The following is a 16,224-nucleotide window of genomic DNA, read 5'->3' on the forward strand; positions in this document are numbered from 1 at the left end:
AATGATTATCCAATAAAAAAAGCAAGCAAATCAACTAAAGTCTTGCTCTACATGCTTAAAGAAATGAGCTGTAATAGAAAAAAAAATTAATAATTATACAGTGAAAATGCACCGCATATACAATGCTAATGATTCGCTCCACAGTTAAAATGAAAGAATAGTATCATTATTCGACAGTAAACATGACTAGCATTACGAAATCATCATAGTGGAATTTAGTTAAATATGAAGAAACTGAATGACAAAACATATTCTACGTTATACAACTTTAATAATTGTATTAAAATGAATATTTTTTACTGCAACAACATCTCACCTGTTAGTTATAAAGCACCTGCACGATCTGTTCGTGAAATGTCCTAAAAATTCACCTATTTTGGTATATATTTCACAGTTGGATGGCTTTAGGCGCGATAAATCCCGCTCGCATCTCTTACTTTGTTTTATTAGTATTATGTATTTCTGAACATATTATACATTTTAATTTTTCTTCATTTTCTTCAAAAATTAAAAAAAGTTCGTCTGTTTATTTATCATTCTACATTAGACATTTATGGCATATACAGTAAAAATGATATTTTAGGATCCGCACTTTACATACACTGTCATTTAAGTAAGTCCCCTGACTGGTAAAGTACCAACCCGATCAAACCCTTTACCACATACATCACAGCCCCGGGGACAGTCATAAGGTTAATAACCTGTATGTATTCTCATGTGAGCAGATCTGTAAATTCCAAAGCTGACCAAACTCTTTACTACATACATCACAATCATGAGGTTTATCATTCATGTTGTGTTCCTATGTGTCTACGTAAATTACCAAGCCGACTAAACGCTTTACCACAAACATCACAGACATAAGATTTATCACCTGTATGTATTCTCATGTGAACTTGTAAATGAGATTTCTGATTAAACGCTTTACCACAAACATTACAGTCATGAGGTCTGTCGCCTGTATGTATTCTTATGTGAACTCGTAAATGAGATTGCTGATTAAACGCTTTACCACAAACATCACAGTTGTAAGGTTTATCCCCTGTATGTGTTCTCGTGTGACTCTGTAAACTTCTATTCTGACTAAACCGTTTACCACATACATCACATATATAAGGTGTATCACCTGTATGTGTTCTCATGTGACTCTGAAAATTAACAAGCTGATTAAACGCTTTGCCACACACATCGCAGTTATGGGGTTTAACACCTGTATGTATTCTCATGTGTCGCTGTAATTCACTGGAATAAGTGAACCCTTTACCACATTCATCACATTTGTAAAGTTTATCCCCTGTATGTGTTCTCGTGTGTCTCTGTAAACTTTTACGTTGACTAAACCCTTTCCCACAAACATCACATTCATGAGGTTTACCACCTGTATGTATTCTCATGTGACTCTGTAAATAAGCAAGCTGATTAAACGCTTTACCACATACATCACAGGTATGGGGTTTAACACCTGTATGTATTATCAGGTGCCTCTGTAAACTCCCAACATGATTAAACCCTTTACCACATATATCACAGTCAAAAGGTGTATCGCCTGTATGAGTTCTCATGTGACTCTGTAAACTTCTAAGATAATCAAACCGTTTACCACATAAATGACAGTTGTGAGGTTTTTCTCCAGTATGTGTAATCATGTGCACCTTAAGCTGATTTCCTTGAGAAAATTCTCTAACACACATATCACATTTATAAGGTTTTTCCCCTGTATGTGTTCTCAAGTGTCTCTTTAAGTCATCACTTCGACTAAATTCTCTAGCACAAACATCACATTTATAAGGTTGTTCACCAGTATGTGTTCTCATATGTCTTTTTAAGTCTCTTCTTTCTCTAAATTTTCTAAAACAGACATCACAATCATGAAGTTTTATACCAGTATGTGTTTTCAAGTGTGTCTTTAAGTGACCTGTTTGACTAAATTCTCTAGCACAAAGATCACATCTATATGGTTTTTCACCCGTATGCGTTCTTATATGTTGCTTTAAGTGACTACCTTTACTAAATTCTTTAGCACAAACATCACATTTATACGTTTTTTCACCAGTATGTGTTCTCATGTGTCTCTTTAAGTGACTACTTAGACTGAATTCTCTACCACAAACATCACATTTATAATGTGTTTTATCAGCCTGTGTGTTGATGTGTCTCTGAAGCGTACCGTTGGTTGTGCCTAAATCATCTTCTCCCTCTGACATCTTATTGATAATGTTTATCTCAAGAATGTGCGTTCTTATACAACTCTGTAAAGAACAAACAAATATAAAGATATATCAACCTTTTGATACCTTTCTGCAACTTCGCTGTGAATACCACTGTCACTCTAATATAATTATAACTAATTTAACTAGCTGTCAGTTTATCATCTTAATTTTGTATGTCATAAGCATTTAATGTAAATGTGTTTGTACTAATAAATATTGTCTATTGTCTATAAAATAATACACATGATACATATCATATCTATTTTGACATTGGATCTCTGCATTTATGCATCTATGACTTACATTGTGTACTTATATATTTGAAATTATTGTTAATTTTTCATGAATTGCAACTTTGAGAGTTATCCCATTCATGACATTGGCATGCATGTTACATAATCTTATCTTTTATAATAGTAAATAAAGATATGTATAACCTGTCTGTATAAATAAAATCAGAAAAGACAATCTGATAAACAGCATGATCATTATTGATCATTGCAAATCATTATGACTAAATTAATGTAAGTAATTCAACCATGCACTAAGGATAATTCAATCGTCACAACTCGGCCGATTCCGTACCTCATAGAATAAGAGAAGCGGAGATACCCGAGGATTGCCGATTGAAGGATAATTACACAGGGGGTGGTAACTTCCTATTATTTGGTATACAGGGATGTGCCAAAAATATAGGTCATAATTTTGTGAGGTTTTATATAACAAGAGTGCACACACTGAAATGTCTCGCCTTCTTTACTAATCCTTGATACTATCTTGACAGACCTAAATATAAAGCTTTATTACAACTGTCACATAAACTCAACATTAACCAAGAAAATGAAACATTGATCAATGAACCATGAAAAGGAGGTCACGGTCCGATGAACCATGCCAGGCAGACATGTACAGCTAACAATTCTTCAATATTACAAATATAGTTGACTTATTGCTTATAAATAAAGAAAACAGACCAAAACACAAACACTTAAAACTTAGCAATGGACCGGGAAAATAAGGTCAAGGTCAAATAAAACTTGCGTAACCGACATATAGATCATAAAATATTTCCATACACCAAATATAGTTGTCCTAATGCATAAAGTATTAGAAAAAAAGACCAAAACTAAAAAACATAACTTTGACCACTGAACCATGAAAATGATGTCAAGGTCAGATGACACCTGTCAGCTAGACATGTACACCTTACAATCATTCCATACACCAATTATAGCAGACCTATTGCATATAGTATAAGAAAAACAGACCAAAACACAAAAGCTCAACTATAACCACTGAACCATGAAAATGAGGTCAAGGTCAGATGACACCTGCCAGTTGGACATGTACACCTTACCGTCATTCCATACACCAATGATAGCAGACCTATTGCATATAGTATAAGAAAAACAGACCAAAACACAAAAACTTAACTATAACCACTGAACCACGAATATGAGGTCAAGGTCAGATGACACCTGCCAGTTGGACATGTACACCTTACAGTCCTTCCATACACCAAATATACTAGACCTATTGCTTATAGTATCTGAGATATGGACTTGACCACCAAAACTTAACCTTGTTCACTGATCCATGAATTGAAGTCGAGGTCAAGTGAAAACTGTCTGACAGACATGAGGACCTTGCAAGGTACGCACATACCAAATATAGTTATCCAATTACTTATAATAAGAGAGAGTTTAACATTACAAAAAATATTAATTTTTTTTCAAGTAGTCACTGAACCATGAAAATGAGGTCAAGGACATTGGACATGTGACTGACGGAAAGTTCGTAACATGAGGCATCTATATACAAAGTATGAAACATCCAGGTCTTCTACCTTCTAAAATATAAAGCTTTTAAGAAGTTAGCTAACACCGCCGCCGCCGCCGCCGGATCACTATCCCTATGTCGAGCTTTCTGCAACAAAAGTTGCAGGCTCGACAAAAATGACCCTCCTCTTTAATGGCATCCTATATTAAAATGCATTTACGTTTGATACCTGTATATTGATTTGGGATATGATCTTCATATCATATATAAATATGCTTTTCGAGAGTCTTACATTATTAATGGTCAATTATTATATTAAATCAAATCAATTTATTTGAAAGTACACCTTTGAAATAAGTTCGCAAATGAACACCGGTAATTTGTGTCCTGATTTGATCTTCAATAATGTTTAGCACCAAACAATGTCAATTCATAAATAACCAGAATTTTTTTTCACATCCCCCTTTCCTTTATTCAAAAACCGATCTCAATTTAAATTTCTAATCGAGTTTGCAACAATAATTACTCATTTAAATACATCATAAAATATTAAAATGTTAAATACAGTGCTTGTAATCACTGAATGGTAAAGATTTTTTTAATTTATCAGTTGGTAGTAAAAGTGAATATACATTGGACAAAGAAAGATAACTCCAATTGAAAATTTCTTGCTATTAAACAATATTGTGCAATTAAATATTTCTTCCTATTGCGCAATACTGTGCAATTGAAAATATTTGCTTTTGTACAATACTGTGCACTTGAAGATATTGCGCAATACTGTGCAATTGAAGATTTCTTGCTATTGCTGAATACTGTGCAATTGAAAATTTCTTGCTATTACACAATATGACAATACTTAAGAAAATTGGTACCGTTAATTTAATTACTACCACTGGGTCGATGCCTCTGCTGGTGGACTATTAGTCCCCGAGGGTATCACCAGCCCAGTAGCCAGTACTTCGGTACTGGCATGAAAATACGGATTTTTTGTGTTATTAAAATTTGCTGTTACAAAATATTATAAATTATTTTAAATTAAGGAATGTATCTCCCTCATGCAAAGCTCTGATTCTTTTCACGAATTTGGCTATACCTTTTGGACCTTTTTGATTACAGCTCTTCATCTTTTATATAAGCTTTGGATTTTCAAATATTTTGACCACGAGCATCACTGAAGAGACATGTATTGTCGAAATGCGCATCTGGTGCAAGACAATTGGTACCGTTAATTTAATTAATATAATAATTTTGGATTCTGATTTGAACCAACTTAAACTGGGCCAATAATCAAAAATCTGAGTACATGTTTAGATTCAGCATATCAAAAAAGCCAAAGAATTCAATTTTTGTTAAAACCAAACATAGTTTAATTTTGGACGCTTTGGACTTTAATGTAGACCAATTTGAAAACGGGACCAAAAATTAAGAATCTACATTTACAGTTAGATTTGGCATATCAAAGAACCCCAATTATTATATTTTTGATGAAATCAAACAATTTGAAAGTTTTAGAATCTTATCTAAAATATAATGGTTAAGTCACCAGATTCGAACCTTGTCGGGGAAATAAAAGACATGAATGGATCAAAGGGGTAGATATATTTAAACTCGCACAATATTTATTTTTTTTATTTTTTTATTTTAGACAAAAGTCTAAAGAAGAGAACGAATGACTTTATATTTATAATACAGGAACATATTTGAAGAATACAAAATACCTTGTTGTCAGATGATGAAAAAAAAAAGATTGCCCCAGCCCGTTGATATTATTCAAATTAAATCATGCTTAAACTGCTTAGTGCTTAAAATATATATTTAATCTGGTCTTTAACTTTGAAATGAAAATATTAGTATTGCTTCACCCATATGTACATATTTTTATTTGTAAATAGTTTTTATTAATTGAGGAGGGAAGGTCTCATGATTTCACGTGCAAGAGTCATTTATATACACTCAAGAAGAGTCCGATTCTGTACTGAAAGAAGAAGAAGAAACCATAAGCAATTTAAAGATGCGTGTTCGTCGATTGGAATGTTTTAATTACAACATGAACGTTTGCCGGTTGTAATACACACATTGTATTGATATTAGGTGATAATTGGATCATTTACTAGTAGTCTTATGCCTCGTTCACACGGACAGTTAATTCGAATTAAATTCGAATCGAATTCGCTAATCGCGTTCACACTCTTTTCTTTATTTTAATTCGAATAACTAATTCGAACTACCCAATTAGAATTAGAAATATGTTTTTGTCAATACGAATTTAAAAAGATAAAGGGGCACTAGCTGTGAAATTCATGGTCACCGATTTGACTCAAATTCTCATATTTGATTTATAACAATGTAAAACAATTATCCAAATTACCAAAAGTCCAAAAAGAAACAGTTTATAGCGCATGGGTTGATTATATGTAGGTTCGTTTCGTGTGAATTGTAGTACAGACGCCATCTATATAACATACTATATAACATTAATTTTTAGCAATTTATAATGAACGCACCGAAATAATATATATCTGATATGCTCGCAATGCACGCATGTAAGACTTTCTTTATTGATAACAATGAAACTAACTTGTGACAAAGATGAATCACACTGTTCTCGTTCAGATTGATTCAACAAAATCTGACCTATACTTTTGAATCTCCTTTTTTTATACAAATTAGACCGTTGGTTTTCCTGTTTGAATGGTTTAACACTAGTACTTTTTTGTTGTTCCTATACAGCGTGGTGTTCGCTATGAGCCAAGGCTCCGTGTTTAAGGCCCTACTTTGATCTATAATGGTTTACTTGAAACAAATCATTATACTTTGTGGAAAGTTGTCTCATTCGAAATCATGCACCATCTTCTTATATCTATAAATCTTTAAAATATCCACTTATAAATAACTGCTTTCTAGACCTCCAAAAACGTCATTTGGGTGCTGAATCTTTTGTACAGTGCAATATAAACTAGTACACTTCTAAAGCTTTAACGATAACGACTGATTATGATGGTACAAGAACGATTACGTCAATAAAAATACCAAATAAACAGCACTGAAAGATCTAATTTATAATTCTAGTATGACGTGCTTCTTTCGCTTTGTAAACAACACTGTGACAAAACTCTCGATAGATCTATACTTAGCGCAGACTCAGAGGTATACATAATAGTGTCTGTTATGTACAATATACTCCCCGCGTAAATCTACATGCATTGGAACCTATTTGCCGATTTTATTGTTTTAAAAAGTGCAATTAAAAAAAAACCTGTTATTCTTATTCAGACGCATAATAAAAAGAAATAATGCACAAGAGCTCGGAGAAATCAACAGAATAAAATTCGAATATCACGGCCCAATCCATGTGTAAATTTCCAACAATCTATGGCTTCCCTGAATTATTTCTTAAATATAGAAAAGATGTACACATCTTTGGATTCGAGCGTCACTGATGAGTCTTTTGTATACGAAACGCGCGTTTGGCGTCTATACAAAACTTAGTCCTAATATCTATGATGAGTTTATTTCTAACGTCAACAGACATTTACATCTTATTTATTTGTTTTCAATATATATTCAACAAATATTCACTCTGTGGTTAAAGTTTTTTTTACTATAAATGGACTTAGTTTTTTCTGTGGGGAAACAAAACATTCACTCTGTGGTTAAAGTTTTTAGAATTTTAATAACTTTCTCAAACTATCCTGGGTTTGTACCAAACTTGGACAGAAGCTTGTTTATGATCATAAGATAGTATCCAGAAGTAAATTTTGTAAAAATAAAATTCCATTTTTTCCGTATTTTACTATAAATGGACTTAGTTTTTTCTGCGGGGAAACAAAACATTCACTCTGTGGTTAAAGTTTTTAGAATTTTAATAACTTTCTCAAACTTACCTGGGTTTGTACCAAACTTGGACAGAAGCTTTTTTATGATCATAAGATAATATCCAGAAGTAAATTTTGTAAAAATAAAATTCTATTTTTTCCGTATTTTACTTATAAATGGACTTAGTTTTTTTGTGCGGGGAAACATTACATTCACTCTGTGGTTAAAATTTTTAGAATTTTAATAACTTTCTTAAACTATCATGGGTTTGTACCAAACTTGAACAGAAGCTTGTTTATGATCATAAGATAGTATCCAGAAGTAAATTTTGTAAATAAATTAATCCATTTTTTCCATATTTTACTTTTAAATGGACTTAGTTTTTCTGCGGGGAACCATTACATTCACTCTGTGGTTAAAGTTTTTAAAATTTTAATAACTTTCTTAAACTATCCTGGGTTTGTACAAAACTTGGACAGAAGCTTATTTATGATCATAAGATTGTATCCAGAAGTAAAGTTTGTAAAAAGATCACTCTGTTATTTCTGTAATTTTACTTTTAAATGGACTTAGATTTTCTTACAATCATAAAATAGTAACAAAAGGAATATTTTTATTGATTTTTTTCCTCATTGTTGTTGAGCCTGCGATTTACAGCAAAAATAGGCGAGACACTGGGTTCCGCGGAACCCTTACAAATTCTTAGTATTCATTGTAGAAATGAATTTATAACAAGCGATACGGATTGTAATTTTGCACTAAGAAATGTTAGCGTATTTATACGATCGGTTACTAGTCAAAAACTAAGGTCAAATCGCTGGCAACAATACAGAGGAATGTTCTCGCGGTGGTCGCGATGTAAAAACATTAACGGTACCAACTTTCCTGCACCAGATGCGCATTTCGACAATACATGTCTCTCAGCGATGCTCAGTAGCCAAAATATTTGAAATCCAAAGCTTATATAAAAGATGAGGATCTATAATCCAAAAAGTCCAAAAAGTATAGTCAAATCCGTGAAAGGAATCAGAGCTTTGCATGAGGGAGATACATTCCATAATTTATCATAATTTCTAAAAAATTGTTACAGAAAGTTTAAATAACACAAAAAAAAACGTATTTACATGCCAGTACCGAAGTACTGGCTACTGGGCTGGTGATACCCCGGGAACTAACAGTCAACCAGCAGAAATATTGACTCAGTGGTAGTAATAACATTAACGGTCCTAATTTTCATGCACCAGATGCGCATTTCGACAATGCAGTGTCTTCAGTGATGCTCGTTGCCAAAATATTTGAAATCCAAAGCTTATATAAAAGATGGAGAGCTATAATCCAAAAGGTCCAAAAAGTATAGCTAAATCCGTAAATAAGCGTTTTTGTTCGATCTGGTTGGTATCTTCAGATATTCATTGTTATTTGGAGCTGTATTGGATAAGATTGTTTGAATGAATGTTTTTTTTCTTTTAAGTACTGATAATTTTTTTTTATTTTGATATTACCCATGTGGATAGGCTATAGGAGTGTGACCTCAAGGGCGGATTTAGCCGTTTCTAAAAGGGGGGTTTCAAACCAAGGATAAAGAGACTTAAACCATATGCCCCCATTCAAATGCATTGATCGGCCAAAAATGGGGTTTCAAACCCCCAGACCCCCCTCTGGATCCGCCACTGGACCTATATTAGAATCTAATAGGTCGGTAGGCTATTTACAACAGCATTCTAATTCCGCCATTGCATCATCACTTCAAATAGAAATTGTGGGTTAAAGCATGTGATTACAAAACAATAGACTGGACAGGTTGTTAACACTTTCAACTAACAGTAGGGTCAAGCAACATTTTCGAAAAGATAAGTCCATGTAAGCGTTAATTTTGTTGCAGAAACGAAATTTTAGTGATATTGATCCTAAAACATTAAGCCGGTCATGAACTAAGATTGTGAATTATGTTTGCGGTTTTCTTGACATTCCTTGTGACGTTTCCTCGTATTCGTTTTATATTAGAAAACTATAGCAGTTATATTAGAAATGTATCGCATTCATAAATTTTTGATATTAAAAAAGTATCGCTATGATATAAGACAAACATCGCATTGATATTAGACAATATAGCAGTAACTTTGACTTATAGGTGATTTTGGCTTAGTAAACAGTTGATTTCATTTCAATTGCATTCCACTGAATTTGCTTCATGATTTTTATTGAATGTGTTCACCTACAAATGATAAATCGTGCAATTATGTTTCATTTATTCAACAATTTAATTTTCTCGTTTAAATACACCTTGCTTGTTATTACATAAAATAATTCATGGAAATTATACAGCAGACGTATGTCGTGTTAAATGTCATCCTGTTTTAAGAAAAGAATCATTACTTTATACCGAGAAATCTTCGTTCCTTCATAAAAATGTAAACATTCGTCTGAGATTTCCCACAATGCAACTCGTTGATATAAGACAATATCGCTCATTGATATAAGAAAAGTTTTTATCGTATCGCACCTTTCATAGACTGGTACCCCTTTAACGTCGTTAGCGAATTTGACGCGGATTGTAATTCTAATTAGAATTGATGTTAGGACGTAAAACGTTTCGAATGCAAATTAAACTATGGATATTAACAAATGATAAAATTCCAGCTTGAAGAAATTCTATCCAATAAAAAGTTGTTGCAATATTTGAATAATTTGAGTCGTATATTTTTATGTCTTTTCAGTCCTTTTCGGGTCCACTTTCAAGTTTTTAGTGTAACCCCAAATTTCAGTCTGGACAAGTAGATGGCTTCTTCATAGTTTTCACGTTAAGTCTACCCATTTACTGCTCACTCCAGTTTATGATGTATAAAATAAATCATTGTCTTCATCATAAAGTTTAACTTACCTTTGTTTGTTTTGAAGGGAAAATACAAGTTGAGGGAAAGAGATCAACGTTACTCTCTTCAATATGTATTTCCTTCCAATTATGGAACACCTCCTCAACGGACACTAATCGCTATTTTATTTAAAGTGCACTGCTACATAGTTTCTCTTTATAATGAACATAAAACATTGCGTCTTCCATAGAAATAGATAAATATCCCAAAATAAAATCAAAATAAAATCATTTAGCTTAGCCGGACGCCTCGAGCCGGACGCACAAGTTGTTATAAGGGACAATAAATCTAAGATTGTTTTATTTACATCGTTAGAGACGAGGTCAAACTTACTGTCATAGGGTGAAACTTTGCACATTTATATCTGATCTAAGATAGGTATTTAATTGCCCACATTAATTTTTTATAGTAAAGAGTGTTAAGTATATTTGTAAATTTATTGCTTTAGTGAACTTTAGCAGACTGTCTGATTGACCGTTTAATTTAATGTATGATGCAGCTGTGTTTTAACTGTAATCATTTATAATTAAAAGCCGTATAATGTATGTCTGTGTTGTTTGTTTATTTTCTGTCCCTATTGTTGTGTGGTCTGGGGATGAATGACGATTTTATGTGTGAGAAAGTGATGAAAGTAGTGAAGGCCTTCACGATAATAAAAGTTGGTAAATGTTGAGATGCGGGAGAGTTGCAGATAGTTAATGATAGTGAGTTGATGTGTCTATGTATTGAACAATGTAATTAATTGAAATGTATATTTATGAACTTGTAGCTAATAAATATGTATATCTAACATGAGTATTTAAAGCCAGTGGCTTATAACAGCTCTGTGACATTACTATATAAGTATAATTTGATATCCTAAGTTAAGTTTATAGGTTAAACCAATAAATAGTAAAGGTCGGTCGTAATTATACATAGGCCATAATATGGTTTTCAGAACAGAAAAAAAATGCGCCCAAAACAAGCTAGGAAATAATTAGGTGATAAAATATAAAGAAAAGAGAAAATAGGCCAACTTTTACTGGACTTTCCTATTGTATGTATTGGTACAATGTAGCTTCTTTTCTTCCTGAGCATGCGTAAACTATTTGCCACTGGACAACTATACAATCCGATTAATCAATCGTTGTAGCAGTTAAGGAAACACTTTTCATGATAAAAAAATCCTATTTATTTTCAGCGTATGTTCAATTGTGTAAATTTGTCCTTTGATTGAGTTAAGCCATTTTAATTGATACTTTATAATGTAAAATTGAGAATGGAAATGGGGAATATGTGTCTTCCTATGTTGTGATGTTACACTATTGATAAAAGCCCTTAAACCCGCAGCATTTGTTTGCACATGTCCTCAACCAGGAACATGATGTTCAGTAGTTGTCGTTTGTTGATGAAGTTCATAAGTGTTTCTCGTTTTTTTAGGTTTTTTTTTTACAGATGAGACCGATGATATATGGTTTTCCCGTTTGAATGGTTTTCTTTAATCATTTTTAGAACCCTTAATAGTTAGCAGTCCGGTGTGAGCCAATAATGGTATACTTTTACACATTTTGACTTGGATTGAGAGTTGTCTCATCGGCACTCATGCCACATCTTCTTGTGTCTCTTTTGTCGCATATATCTGTACAAGTCAATCTATATTCAGGTTGAGGAACCACAAGGGTGACTAGGATATATAAATATGATCCGACTATGTTAAGTCTTCTTCTGATCGTCAGTAAAACCCTTGACAAAGTAGGATGTAAAGAGAGTCCAAGTCTCTCTGCAAATTAAGGACCCCTAAAGTTTAAATTTCCGTGCATATCTAATTTTACCTTGGTGTTCCATTGGATGACCAAATTTCCATTATGGTCGACCCCAATTAGTGGACTTTCCTGTTGTATGTGTAATCATAATGTAATTTGTTCTCGTCCTGGACATGCGTTAACTATTTGCCACTGGACATTCAGCAGCTATACTAACAAGTAAGGAAACACCCTTTATGATAGTACACCCCTTAAAATCAAATGGTAGCTCAATTATGCAACAAAGTGGCGAGTCTTGGAAAAATCTATGTAAATTATTTTTTTTTATCCTACATAGAACATTTTGAAGTGATCCGCAAAGTGTATCTACGATTTAGACAAAAACATATAACTTTTTTATTCAATTTTTATAAAAGCAGATTTTGATACATTTCGTTATAGGCAGTCAGTTGTCCCAAATTTTTAGAAATAACCTCAAAAACAACGCCGGAGTATTTATTATTGACTTGCAATTTGCTTGAGGTCTCACTGTGACTTTAAGATGAAGAATAGCAAAAAAAAGCGCTGTTCCATTGCTTTTTGTGTCTTTTACTGTGTCCATAACACCAAAAATCAACCACTTAACCATTCTGAATCAAAGTGTTTGTGAACATTTGATGGTAAAGATTGCTATTAATTTGAATTTGCTATGTGAACATTTTTGTATTGGGAGTTATCTTGCCCGGTTTTAAATCGTAGTTGAATAAGTTTTAGTACGGATCAATGCACAACTGATGGTACCCTGTCAAGCTTTATGATTAAACACATCAACACATAATGTAACTTGTAAAGTATTAGGATTAAACACATCAACACAACTTAAGGTACCCTGTCAAGTATCATGATTAAACACATCCACCAAACTTAAGGTACCTTGTCATATATCAAGATTAAACACATCCACCCAACTTAAGGTATCTTGTCAAGTATCACGATTAAACACATGTTGTTAATTATAAGTATCATGATTAAACACATCAACTTCTTAAAATCAAAAGATAGTATCGAGAAAAATGTTTTATTGATTTTTTCCTCATTTTTGTTGAGTCTGCGATTACTAGTTATAGCAAAAGCAAAATCTGATGTACAGTAGTTGTCGTTTGTTTATGAAATTCATACGTGTTTCTCATTTCTTGTTTTTTATATATAGATCAGACCGTTGGTTTCCCGTTTGAATGGTTTTACACTAATAATTTTTGGGGGCCTTTAAAGCTTGTTGTTCGGTGTGAGCCAAAGCTCCCTGTTGAAGGCCGTACCTTGACCTATAATGGTTTACTTTCATAAATTGTGACTTTGATGGCGAGTTGTCTCATTGGCACTCATACCACATCTTCCTATATCTAAGACACTGGGTTTCGCGGAACTCTTACACATTTCTTTATATAGATTTGACCGTTGGTTTTCTTGTTTGAATGGTTTAAGTCTTGATATTTCAGGGTCCTTAATATAGCTTGCTGTTCGATGTGAGCCAAGGCTCTGTGTTGAAGACTGTTTTGAAGACCGTACTTTGACCTATAACTAATCATGCTAATACTTTACTTTCACAAATTGTGTCTTGGATGGAAGGTTGTCTCATTGGCATTCATACCACATCTTTTTATATCTATGGTTTACCATCAGATGCATGACCATGTAAACTGTACATCTCATATCTTACATGTACATATACCTGTATACGGGAGTTAAGATGAATTTGAATACATATTATAGATCAAATGCATGACCCAGCTAGCTTGAGCTGGATATGTTAAATCAAATAATTAATATACAGCAGGTCAATTATACATTTATACAATTATCAGTAGTCTATGTAAATTACAAACTTGACTTGATCCCTTTACTATGTTTCAGTATTGTTTAACTGACATTGCGGCAAACACGACAATAATACAGCTTATAATCTGTATGTGGTTTTATGTGTCTCTGTAAATTACCAAGCTGACTGTATCCCAGTCCACATACACATAATACATCACAGACTCAGTAATGAGGTTTACCGCCTGTATGTGTTCTCATGTGTTTTTGTAAACTACCAAGCTGATGAAACCGTTTACCACATACATCACACCCATGAGGTTTGTCACCAGTATGTGTTCTCGCGTGACTTCTTAAATGAACAAGCTGACTAAAATCTTTACCACATACATCACAGTTATGAGGTTTATCGCCTGTATGTGTTCTCATGTGTTTTTGTAAACTACCAAGCTGAGTAAACCGTTTACCACATACATCACACCCATGAGGTTTATCGCCTGTATGTGTTCTCATATGAATTTTCAAATTACAATGCTCACTAAACCTTTTACCACATACATTACATTCATGAGGTTTGTCACCGGTATGTGTTCTCGCGTGACTTCTTAAATTACCAAGCTGACTAAAATCTTTACCACATACATCACAGTTATGAGGTTTATCACCTGTGTGTGTTCGCATGTGAGTCTGTAAACTACCATGGTGACTAAACCCTTTACAACATACATCACATATATAAGGTTTATCACCTGTATGTGTTCTCATGTGAATCCGTAAATTACTTATACGACTAAACCCTTTACCACATTCACCACAGTCATAAGGTTTATCACCTGTATGTGTTCTCATGTGAATCTGTAAACTACCAAGGTGACTAAATCCTTTACTGCATACATCACAGCGATGAGGTTTTTCACCAGTATGTATTCTCATATGTCTCTTTAAGGTACTACTTTGAGTAAATTCTCTAGCACAGACATCACATTTATGAGGTTTTTCACCAGTATGTATTCTCATGTGTTCCTTTAAGTTACAGCTGAGAGAAAAACGTTTAGCACAAGCATCACATTTATGAAGTTTCTCACCAGTACATGTATCATTTGTATGTGTTCTCATATGTCTCTTTAATTCACTATTTCGAGAAAATTTTCTAAAACAAACATCACATTTATGAGGGTTCTCACCAGCATGTGTTCTCGCATGTCTCTTTAAGTCACCACTTTGACTAAATACTTTAGCACAAACATCACATTTATGAAGTGTTTTACCAGCCTGTGTGTAGTTGTGTCTCTGTACACAGCTACTTAGAGTACCATTGATTGCAACTAAATCCTCTCCTCCCTCACTTATAGTACCATTGATTGCAACTAAATCCTCTCCTCCCTCACTTGTAGTACCATTGATTGCGACTAAATCCTCGCCTCCCTCACGTATAGTACCATTGATTGTGACTAAATCCTCTCCTCCATCTAACATCTTATTAATCATGTTAATTAGGTTTATCTCCAGTATGTGAGTTCTTACACAACTCTATAAGGAACAAAAAAAAAGACATATTAATATGATAAACCTTTTGATACCTTTCTGCAATTGACACACATGTCATATACAACAAATCGTTTTTGACATTCTCTGCATTTATGGGGGGTTCTAATCCTGAATCCCGCTTACTGTTTTGTCAGATTCCCGTACCCCGCTTACACTATGCACATAAGCAATTCTCTTCTTTTTGTAATTCATGTGTCCCGCTAGACTTTATTTCCCGTTTTCACGGCACAATAATTTGACTTTCATGTGTCAGGCTTACAAAATATCTGCAACCCCGCATCACACTTACCCTAATGAGACCCACTTTATGCATCTGTATGTTTGGGTAATTCTTACTACCTATATACAATGATATACATGATATTATGAATGTAGGACAGAAAGTCACAGGACAAAAAGTCACGGACAAAAAGTCACAGGAAAAAAAGTCACAATTCATTTTTTCTGATTATTTTCTTT

At 33.4% G+C, this 16,224-nt stretch overlaps 2 protein-coding genes across 2 annotated transcripts; both read right to left on the reverse strand.

Annotated features, from left to right (window-relative positions):
• Positions 1 to 251: 251 nt before the first annotated feature.
• LOC143051684 (uncharacterized) lies at positions 252 to 2,296 on the reverse strand. Its single transcript, XM_076224595.1, has one exon. It carries the CDS (start codon positions 2,202 to 2,204, stop codon positions 786 to 788), a length of 1,419 nt encoding a protein of 472 aa, XP_076080710.1. The 5' UTR covers positions 2,205 to 2,296; the 3' UTR covers positions 252 to 785.
• An 11,828-nt stretch (positions 2,297 to 14,124) lies between these two features.
• Positions 14,125 to 15,855, reverse strand: LOC143051687 (uncharacterized). Its single transcript, XM_076224598.1, has one exon. It carries the CDS (start codon positions 15,703 to 15,705, stop codon positions 14,443 to 14,445), a length of 1,263 nt encoding a protein of 420 aa, XP_076080713.1. The 5' UTR covers positions 15,706 to 15,855; the 3' UTR covers positions 14,125 to 14,442.
• Positions 15,856 to 16,224: the final 369 nt, after the last annotated feature.

The sequence above is a fragment of the Mytilus galloprovincialis genome, chromosome 11 (genome assembly GCF_965363235.1).
Source record: "Mytilus galloprovincialis chromosome 11, xbMytGall1.hap1.1, whole genome shotgun sequence".
Taxonomy (NCBI): domain Eukaryota; kingdom Metazoa; phylum Mollusca; class Bivalvia; order Mytilida; family Mytilidae; genus Mytilus; species Mytilus galloprovincialis.